The 10,839-nt window shown below is 54.2% G+C and overlaps 1 protein-coding gene across 1 annotated transcript in view; it reads right to left on the minus strand.

The window, feature by feature from the left end:
• The window catches only part of LOC105990598 (proline-rich receptor-like protein kinase PERK2), a gene marked incomplete at its 5' end in the record, with an annotated part of 15,203 nt that extends 11,007 nt beyond the window's left edge, over nucleotides 1-4,196 (minus strand). Inside the window, 3 exons of the mRNA XM_013023038.1 lie at nucleotides 3,240-3,417; nucleotides 3,520-3,758; nucleotides 4,152-4,196. Coding sequence (XP_012878492.1) covers nucleotides 3,240-3,417; nucleotides 3,520-3,758; nucleotides 4,152-4,196 — 462 coding nt within the window. The remainder of the gene's footprint in view (nucleotides 1-3,239; nucleotides 3,418-3,519; nucleotides 3,759-4,151) is intronic.
• Between the last annotated feature and the right edge of the window lie 6,643 nt (nucleotides 4,197-10,839).

Here is a 10,839-nt window from a genome sequence, read left to right on the forward strand (position 1 = left end):
ACCGTGCGGCTGGGCTACCGTGCGGCTGGGCTACCCTGCGGCTGGGCTCCCGGGGCACCTGTGTGCTCGTGGCAGAGGAGCGCTATGCTAGAACAGAACAGGAGGCCCGGCCTTGGAGGGCTGCAGTAAAATGCTGGTCCCTGAGCCATTGTCTCCCTCCCTCCCTCCCTCCCTCTCCCCCTCACCTCTACGACACTGTTAATTAAAGCAGTGCGTGAAGCGACATTGGAGCTCTATATTCAGTTCTGCTTGGCACGGCCCGCTTGGCGTACACGGTCTCTCCAGGGCGTTATCGGCTGGACCACTTTTGAATTAATAATGATCAGACTTCACATGAAACCATAGAGCGTAGTTTTTCATGCTTTATAATCATTAACCAGCTCTCTGCTCAGATGAGAGGAAGGCAGCAAAGTAACAGAGGCCAACCGAATTCACACAAAACGCCCCAGACATGGGGACAGGGGTCCCACTCCATGCTTTGTTTGGTTTTCTCTGTTTTGTAGAGTTAGGCACTATCCACACGACTCTCAGATTATCGTGGCTTCTTACCATCTTCTCTCTATGCCTTTCTGAACAACGTCCCTGAGGAAGCCCAGATCCTTGAGGAGTGGTGCAGGGTGTGCATGGACTGGGGTGTTTTGTGTGGGAAGCAGGGTGACACCGTGAACTGTGCAGCTGTCTGCCCGAGGCTCTGTGTCGGGCTCTTTAGATGCTGTGCGTGGGCTTTCCCTGACCCCCGGCTATGACCGCAGTGGCCCCCACGATGCCGGGGCAGGGGGGGGGGAGAGGGAAGGGCCACAGCCGGTTGGTGTTGGTGTGGTATGGATCGCAGCTCTCAGCGGTCTTGGTGTAGCTGCTCATTCCTGTAGTTTGGGGAAATGATGTATCATGGAGCCAGTATAGTAGTGTCCTGTTTTCTTTGAGATGAGACATATCTGAAGACTTCAATGAGCTCCCAAAGACAGCACAGGCACAACTTGGTTTGTGCTCCAACAATAATCTTACAATTTGAAAGTGTAATAAAAAAAAATGTGTGGGGCTGGGAAGGTGGCTCAGTGGTAGAGTGCTTGGCTTGCATATATTAGGCCCTAGGTTCTATTCCTCAGTACCACAGAAGCAAAAAAAGCCGGAAGTGGTGCTGTGGCTCAAGTGGTAGAGCGCTAGCCTTGAGCTGAAGAGCTGAGGGACAGCGCCCAGGCCCAGAGTTCAAGCATCATGACCACCACTACCACCACCACCACCACCACCAAAGCAGATTGTTTTGTTTTTCTGCATAAATCTACATTGTATTTAAGAATACAAAATCGAGGGCTGGGAAGGTGGCTCAGTGCATGCATGAGGCCCTGGGTTCGATTCCTCAGCACCACATAAGCAGAAAGAAAAAAGCCGGAAGTGGCGCTGTGGCTCAGGTGGTAGAGCGCTAGCCTTGAGCTGAAGAGCTGAGGGACAGCGCCCAGGCCCAGAGTTCAGGCCCACGACCGGACCCCCCAAAAAAGAGTAAAGATGTATCATGAAAGTCCTCTTTCCACCCGAAGTCCCTACCTGCTTGCAGCGACTACTTCTCTGGTGGCTTCTATTTGGACGGAACAGAAATAAAGCTGCGGACGGTTCTTGCAGGCGTTCAGAAGTCGGAGCTAGCAGTTTCTGTTCTGGGAGAGAAGCGTGGGGCCGTGGCGGGAGGTAGGTGAGTGCATCGCTGCTCAGGTGGGGAGGAGGCCTGGCCTCCGCTCCGTGAGCGGGTGCGTCCGCAGAGGGCCGGTGTGTGGGGAACCCCTGCAGAACTGTCCGCGTGCAGAGGTGGAGCAGCAGCGGGCTCTACTGACCCCGCACCGCCAGGCGTTTTCCCGGCCCTCCGGTCCACTGGCAGCTGGTGTGGGCGCAGAGTCTTGATCTGGCTGCAAAATGGCTATGGAGAAAGCTGGTGGCCTACGTGGTTCTGTTCTTTGTTCAGCTTCATGTCTGCTTTCGATGATCACCAGGAGTGTTTCAGATCTTCTCCCTGGAACCATCTTCTCCGGTCTCGAACCGCTCTTTGCCGCAGGCTTTTCTTCATCCTCTGACGGGCACTCAGGGGACCTCCATCTGGAGAAGGTTATTCTGTGTTACTCACACGATCAGCTCTGCGCCTTTTCTTTATGGAAATCCCTCAGCAGAAGCTGGATCTCCTGGATTGGTCTTTAAGCTCTTTAAAAAGTAAGGAGGAATTCTTAATGTCACTTCCAAACCTACCATTTAAAGTTTCACTTAGCAAGTGCCTTTTTTTTGTAGCATGTGTCCTTGGTTTTCTGATTTTATTTATTTTTCTCTTAAAAAGGTTTGTCTTGATGCCTGTTGGTCTTTCTCTTGTGAGTTTTAGTTGTATGTTCTTGGCCGTTCGGGTTGGAGTGGCATCTTAGCGGCGTGGTTGTTTGGGCTCAGTGTTTCGTCGCAGACATTCCTGTACTTTCTGGTCTCCTGCCGTGGCTGCATCCGTTTCCCCAGTAAGTGTGTCTGGCAGAGAGGCGTCCGAGGGCTGGCGCTGTGGCTTCTGTTTCCAGCCAGGCTGCCAGTGGCAGCCTCTGGTTCACTAAGTGTGCCCGGATCTCATCTCCTGTCCCTCATTCCTCACACATTGCTCCAAGTCTTATTACAGTCTAGCTTGAGTTAAGATGAAGTGTGTGCGCTCCGACCTGCCTGGACTCGCACTGAGTCCCGAGGCGTTGATTTCATTTCTGTTGGGGGTCTATGGCTTGGGAGCAGCGCTCAGCCAGCCTCTGTACCCTGGCCCTTCAGACTGGATTTTGTCCCAAGTTCTAGGATGGAACCTGGGAAGAAATATGGACAAGTTCAGTTCCTCATGCTACTTTGTGATTCTGGAGAATTAAACAAACCCCACACACAATCTTGTTAGCAAAACAAGGTCATCAAAATAGCCTCCCTTGGTCATCTGAGTGGATCCTGCCCATCCCCAAGTCCTTCCCCAGGTCTATGACTCAAATAGCCTTGCCCTTAACCAAGTGATCTCTTGACTCTTCACACCTAATAAAAACATTGAAAGTTAGAAAAAAACCAAAAATCCAGCCTCAGGTGTCAGATTGTTTGTGCTGAGCTATCTCTGGTCTGAGTATCCGGACGCTGGACGGGACTTCCTCTGGGTTGGCCATGTGTAGCCTGTGTCTTGGTTTTTGTACTGATTTTTGTTAATTATTTGACCTTAGATAGCCCTTTCCACAGCCCTTGGGCCCGGTCTACATTCTGACCACTGAGGACTTGGCAGGGCCACGCAGGGCCCTGCGCTCCCTGCGGCAGGGGGCCGACGGCAGCGCTGAAGAGAATGGCTTCTGCTGCCACCCTACACGTGGCCGGCCACTGTCTGCGTGCTGGGGCGGAAGGGAGCCAGCTGGCACCCGAGCCCGGCCTGGGCGCCGCTCTGGGGAGCTTTCGACAGAAACAAATGGTTCTGAGCGTTAAGCTCATCATGGTGTGGCTGGGGTGATGACGGAGGCGCGAGGTTGGGGGCACAGTGGGCTGAGAGGGCACGGTGACGGTGACGACGACGACAGTGACGGTGACGACAGTGACAGTGACGACGATGGTGACGACGATAGTGACGACGATGACGGTGACGGTAATGATGATGATGATGGTGACGGTGATGACGGTGACAGTAATGATGATGACGATGGTGACGACGATGACGGTGACGGTAATGATGATGATGACGGTGACGACGATAGTGACGACGATGACGGTGACGGTAATGATGATGATGATGGTGACGGTGATGACAGTGACGATGATGACAGTGACGATGACGACGGTGACGATAACGATGATGGTGACGATGACGACAGTGACGATGATGATGATGACGGTAATGATGATGATGATGGTGACGATGATGATGGTGACAGTAATGATGATGATGATGGTGACGGTGATGACGGTGACAGTAATGATGATGATGATGGTGACGATGATGACGGTGACAATGATGGTGACGACGATGACGGTGACAGTAATGATGGTGACGGTGACGATGATGATGATGATGGTGATGATGATGGTGATGATGATGGTGATGGTGATGATGATGATGATGATGATGATGGTGATGGTGATGATGGTGACGGTGACAATGATGGTGATGGTGACGATGATGATGGTGACAGTGACGATGATGATGATGGTGATGATGATGGTGATGGTGATGGTGATGATGATGATGGTGATGATGATGGTGATGGTGATGGTGATGATGATGACGGTGATGGTGATGGTGATGATGATGGTGATGATGATGGTGATGGTGATGATGATGGTGATGATGATGGTGATGATGATGGTGATGGTGATGATGATGATGATGATGATGGTGATGATGATGGTGATGGTGATGGTGACGATGATGGTGATGGTGATGATGATGATGATGGTGATGGTGATGATGATGACGGTGATGGTGATGGTGATGATGATGGTGATGATGATGATGAGGATGAGGATGATGATGGTGACGATGAGGATGATGATGGTGATGGTGATGATGATGATGGTGACGATGATGATGATGGTGATGATGATGATGATGATGATGGTGATGATGATGACGATGACGATGATGATGATGGTGATGATGATGATGATGATGGTGACGATGATGATAATGATGGTGATGGTGATGATGATGATGGTGACGGTGACGATGATGGTGATGGTGACGATGATGATGGTGATGATGATGATGGTGATGGTGACGATGATGATGGTGATGATGACGATGATGGTGATGGTGACGATGATGGTGATGGTGACGATGATGATGATGGTGATGATGATGATGATGATGGTGGTGATGATGATGATGGTGATGATGACGATGATGGTGACAGTGACGATGATGGTGACGGTGACGATGATGATGGTGACGGTGACAATGATGACGGTGTCTCAGAAGCAGGATGGGTGCTTGGTGACTGTCTGTCCTCCATCTTGAGAGCCGGAATCACTGACTGAGGCACAGCCCCTCTCCTGGAGGTGGAGATAGGATGTCCATAGAAACTCCGGGAGGTTCTAGAAGTCCAAGCTCTCATCAGTACCCATCACGCTATCAGAGTCGTGGGTAGGTGTTGTTTGTAACCAGCAGATGTTTATCTGCAGGCTCTCAACGCCTGATCACAACAGCAGGCGGGCAGGTCTGGCAGGGGAGGGGCACCCCGCGTTCCTCCCTCCGGGGCCTCCGTCTCCGACAGTCAGACTCTTCCCTCTGTGACTGTCTGGAGGGCTTATTGCTTCTGGGATGTTTCTAAGTGTTGGTTGTTCAGGGATTGAACGCTGCAGAGTGCAGTGACACGCGGGTGTGTGCGCGTGAGGATCTTGCCTATTTTGGGGATGGACTGGTTATTTCTTTCATGTGTCTGTGTGATAGATTGCCAACTGCTTGGAATTGCACACGCACCATTAAGTATTGCATTTAAATTTAGCTCTTGTTCTCACTTTGGAAGGGGGAGGAATGTTGGAATTATTTCTCCACAAGGGAAAGCGATTAGAAGCCAGATCCCGGGGGTTGAGCAGGGGGTGAAGCCAGAGACCTGGCGGGGGGCTGCCGGCCGGGGGGCACGCCTCATGGGACCCGGCCTTGAGCTCTCTCGGAGCAGCGTTCTGTGTATAGCTCCGGGGTGACTGTACCTGTCAAGTCTGTCATACACTTTCCTTCAAGCAGGGGCCCGTGTCCCAATGGTGTCAACACATTGAAGTGTTTGTTCATGATGGGGTCTGGGCCGGCCCGGCCTCAGCAGCTGTCAGAGGGCCGGCCTCTCATCTCCACACCTCCGTGCCTGGCAGGCGTCTGGGACAACCGCTGCTCGCCAAACGGAGCCCGGGAGGAACGCGGGCGCCGTGCGCCTGTCCTCCAGACCCGGGAGGTCTTGTCCCGAGAGCCAGGGGGCCGCGTCTGGACTCGGCACACCAGGCTCCCAGTGCAAAACTGTCATAGTGAAGAGCTTGGTGTGCATGGAGTTGAACACCCAGGTCACAGGACTCCGTTGTGCTCATGACAGAGCTTTCTTGATGAGTCTATTACATATAGATGCATGCTCATGTGTGTGTATGAGTGTGCACGCACACGCAGCGACTGTCCGCTGGGCATTCCCCTGGCCGTGTGTGACAACTGTGTGTGCGTGAGTGTGCATGCACACGCAGCGACTGTCCGCTGGACATTCCCCTGGCCGTGTGTGACAACTGTGTGTGCGTGAGTGTGCACGCACACGCAGCGACTGTCCGCTGGGCATTCCACTAGCTGTACTCTTGTCATAAACTTTTATTCGTGTTTAATTGTTTTAGAATGTCTGTGAATGTACATGCATTGTGTAAGCATTGACGTGTAAGCGTGGGATAGAGGTATGTGTCTGTGTCTGTGTAAGGTGGGGCTTGTGCCCATGTGAGGTGACTCTGGTCCTTGGCAGTTGCAGAGGGTTGGTCTTGTCCTTCAGCTTTGTCCCCTCTGGGTCTGTGCGTGTGTGTGCGTGCGTGCACATGCGTGCATCTCTGTGTGTGTGTGTGTACATGCATGCATCTGTGTGCATGTACACACAGTGTAGCAACCTGGCTTTGCATATCACAACTGTCGGCAAATATTTGCAGGAAATCTCTCCCGGTATCTGGGCATCTTGCTCCCTGCCACCCGTTCCCTCCTCCTGGTAGATAAGGGTGCTGTGTCTGCCTCCCTGGTGCTGGGCGGAAGAGGCGTTCATGCCGTGCCCTTGGCTCTGAGCAGAGATTCTGTCCAAGCAATGCATGAGCCGTGGAAGGGGGAGACGTGGAGAGGGGGAGGGGCAGAGAGGAGAGAGCACCGAAGGCGAGTTACCTCTGCGGGGTCACCGTCGGCCCCAGGGGACATTGCCTAGGTCCCTCACCAACCTGATGCTTCTGGTAGGTTCTGTAGCTACGAGACAAAGGCAGTTGACGACACCTGGCTGGAGCCATGGGTTTATGGAGAAGAGACACGAATGGGCTGTGTCACAGGCTTGCCACAGCCTGCTGCGGCCCACCGCAGCGTGCAGGGCCCTGGGCTCCATCCTTGCCTCCACATTAATCGAGGGAACAGGCACAGCTCTGAAATAGCTCAGTAGAAAAAGCACAGCAAGAGATTAAGAGCATCAACGGACAACAAAATAGAACCACTCACGATCTGCTGTCTTACAAAGTGTTTTCCCATGTGTCACTTATTTCTGGAACTTGCCGCTTGTTCCTGAAGCAGTGAGGAGAGGGGCCAGCTAGAGGAATTTGTCAGAATCAGTTCTAAGTGGTACACAGACAGGCAGTGCACGGCGGGCCTGCAAACTTTCCTCTTTCAGAGTGTGTGTGTGTGTGTGTGCGTGCGTGCGTGTGTGTGAGTGCATGTGTGTGCGTGAGTGCATGTGTGTGCGTGTGCACGTGTGTATCTGTGTGCACGTGCATGCGTGTGCGTGTGTGTGCATGCGTGCATGTGCATGTGCTGTGTGTGTGCGCGTGTGTGTGTGTGCGTGTGCGTGCGTGTGCGTGCGTGTGCATGTGCGTGTGTGCATGTGTGTGCACATGCATGCGTGTGCGTGCGTGTGCGTGCGTGCACATGCGTGTGCGCGCACGCACACACATGAGCTAGTGGTGGGGCTTGAACTCAGCGTTGCATGCTCGCTCAGCCTTTTCCTCAGAGCTGGTGTTCTACCACTTGAGGCACATCTCTACTTCTGACTTTTTGCTGGTTAATGGAGATAAGCGTCTCATGGATTTGTCTGCCTGGGCTGGCTTTGAACCTCCATCCTGGCTTCATACACTAGAAAGTTAATACCAGGTTTTTGCAGGCAGCAAGGATTCTTGACAGTCTTATGGAAGGGACGTTTCTAGAAAGAACTCACAGGCAGGGTGCAGGATCAGAGACGCCGGGGCCGGGGCCGGGGCCGAATCTGCCCGGAGGCCAGTCTTGCCTTTGCCTTCCTGTGCTCACGAGGCGCTGTGTGTTTAACTGGCTGTGCCTGAGCCTGGCCCTGGGCTGTGCTGGCGGAGGGCACTGAGCACTGGACCCGCCCTGGGGAGCCAGTCTGCCACTGACCACGTCACCCAGGGCTGGAGCCGGGAGCACTTTTCCTACCGGATCAGGGCACTGGTGAGCAGGGGCCTGGCAGGTCTGCCGTGCTCCGGGCCCGCTGGCCAGGCGGGCGGTGGGGTCCTGGTGGACAATGCATGCCCAGGATGGAGTGTTCCCACGGCCACCCCCGCACGCCGCCTCCCTGGCTGCTTTCAGCCTCCAGGTGTTTACGACCTGCTGTCCAGCCAGGCCCTGTCCATCACCAATTAGTAACCAGGCAACAGAGGCTTCTCAGGCCGCAGCTGCCCATTCACCAACAAAAGGAAAGAGGTTGGCCGGGGAACATCACCCCGGAAACGGCTTAATTTTTAACCCCGAGGCTCGGAACCTTCTGTTCCCGTCGCACGCCCTTCCTGGACTCCAGCTGCACAGGGCTTGGTCACTATGGAGAGCAGGAAGAGCTATGCGGGGCCTGCTGGGGACTCTCCGGTCTCCTGGCTGGCCTCGGGGGCAGGCGGCGCTGACCTGAGTGGTGGGGAGCCGGGCCGGGCGGTGTGAAGGGCTGTCGCCTCTGGGCTGGGCACACTCCACCCTTGGTCGGGTCAGTGACCCAGGGGAGCCGCTGTGAGGGCCAGGCGGCGCCTGCTCCGTCCCCCCCCCCCCCGCCCCCCCCCCCCCCCCCCCCCCGTCCCCCAGACACTGCCGTGTGGCTAAGGTTCACAGGGGAGGAACGATCTGATGGTGGAGTGAATAAAGGAATGAATGAGGCCGGTCAAAGTGGAGCGTGTTCCTCTCTCCAGTTGTGTCTCGCTGATGTCAGAATTCGAAGGTGGCTTGCTGGAAACTTAGTTTACATTTTCAACATGGAAACTGCAAAGCTGTTCACTGTGACTAGAGAGGAAAACAGTCTTCACTGAAGGGTGGTGTTTAATCCTTCCCTCCCTCCATGCTTTCTCCCTCCTCCCTCCTTTCATCCCCTCTTGCCCTCTTTCCCCTCTAGATGGACTTACTGTTGTACAGTTAGATATAAAACCATCTTGTCTTCATTCTTTTCATGTGTGAAGACTTGGTTTGCTTTGTGTTGCTGGAGTCCTGAGTTTGTGGTGAGCGGCTGGAGTTGAGTTTGTGGTGAGCACATGGCAGGCCTGTGAAGAGGCCTGGGTTCATTAGTGGCAGGAAGCCTGGCAGGTGGCAGCATGGATGGTCACGAGCTCTCTGTAGTGGACAAACTGGGCAGGGGAGGGGTGGTCAGGTTGTGAGGGGCAGAGGGGAAGGGAGAGGGGAGAGGGGAGGGGCAGCCAGGCGGTGAGGGGCAGAGGGGAGGGGAGGGGGGAGGGGCAGCCAGGCGGTGAGGGGCACACAGCACTCTGCCCCCCTTCCCTGCCCCCCCACCTGTGGCATGCTGCCCACCGGCAGGCAGGTGGCCTGGCCTGTAATAAGGAAGGCCAGCAGAGCTCCCCGCTTTGGCGCCCCTCGAACAGGAGCCCAGGGCAGAGGGAGGGGAAGACCGGATACTTTCTGCTTTTATCCATTTTTAAAAAGGGCAATTAGCTAGCATGACATTTCCCTCTGGCTCTCTCAGAAGGGCCCTGTGAGATAAGACAGCTCGGGAAGGCGGGGCACTGGGAACGGGGCGCTGGTGCTGGGGGATGAGGGCCAGGAGGCCCACACGGATGTTCTGCTGCTCGCTGGGTGGCAGGGGGCATTGCTAGGTGTCCCCGGCTGGCCTCAGGCTCACATCCTCCAGCCTCAGCCTCCCGAGGGCATGGCTACCACCCTGGACCACCACAAAGACAGCACATCCCTTGGTAGTCATGACTGACAGGCCGTCATCGACTCTGCCCGGGAAGGATGGCGCTGAGCCTCTTCCACAGCTCCCCTTCCCTCACACCTCAGAACTCTGAAAGACCAACGGCGGCCACAGCCCCTCACCCCAGACCCTGGGCCCAGACCGCAAAGCATGGCCTGCCAGACCAAAGTCTGTCTTGTCCCTCTGGCTAGGTGAGTGCCCGCGTCCCCTGCCATCCCTGGGGTCAGAGGCCGGCGCTCTCTGTCTGCTTCTGGGTGTTTGTGAGGGTCGGTGCCGAGCAGTGCCATACAAGTTGGAACGGTGTAAATATTTCTTTTGCACAACGAATATGACTGCGTTTTCCCTCCCCCCTCTCCCTCCATGTGCCCCTCTTGAACCCTCACCCGGAACAATCTTCAGCTTCCTGACATTCATTTTGTTCAGTGGTCTGTTAGTTGTTCAGAGAAGTTCCACCTTCGGACTCCTCCCCAAGCATGGCGTCCTTTAGTAAATGTGTGTGTGTGTGTGTGTGTGTGTGTGTGTGTGTAGAACCCTGTGTGTTATCATGTGTGTTTGTATTTTAAATCTGACTTCAACATCTGAGAGAAAGCACACACCATGTATCTGAGAATGATTGACTTCACTTAATGTAACTTTTTTCTCGATCTGTCCATTTCCTTGCAAAGGGCATAATGTAAATATTTCTTTCTTTCTTTTTTTTTTTGGTCCAGTAGTGGGGCCTGAACTCTGAGCCTGGGCGCTGTCCCTCAGTTCTTCAGCTCAAGGCTAGCACTCTACCACTTGAGCCATAGCACTACTTCCAGTTTTTTTTTTCTGTTTATGTGGTGCTGAGGAATCGAACCCAGGGCCTCATGCATGCAAGGCAAGCGCTCTACCACTGAACCACCTTCCCAGCCCCATAATGTAAATATTTCTTAAAGAAGGAAATAACTGTCTGAAAGCATTCGGTGGCCAGAGGCAGCAGGAGGGTTTAATGAGAGGAGGC

This window comes from Dipodomys ordii, unplaced genomic scaffold, assembly GCF_000151885.1.
Source record: "Dipodomys ordii isolate 6190 unplaced genomic scaffold, Dord_2.0 Scaffold66, whole genome shotgun sequence".
NCBI classification, from domain to species: domain Eukaryota; kingdom Metazoa; phylum Chordata; class Mammalia; order Rodentia; family Heteromyidae; genus Dipodomys; species Dipodomys ordii.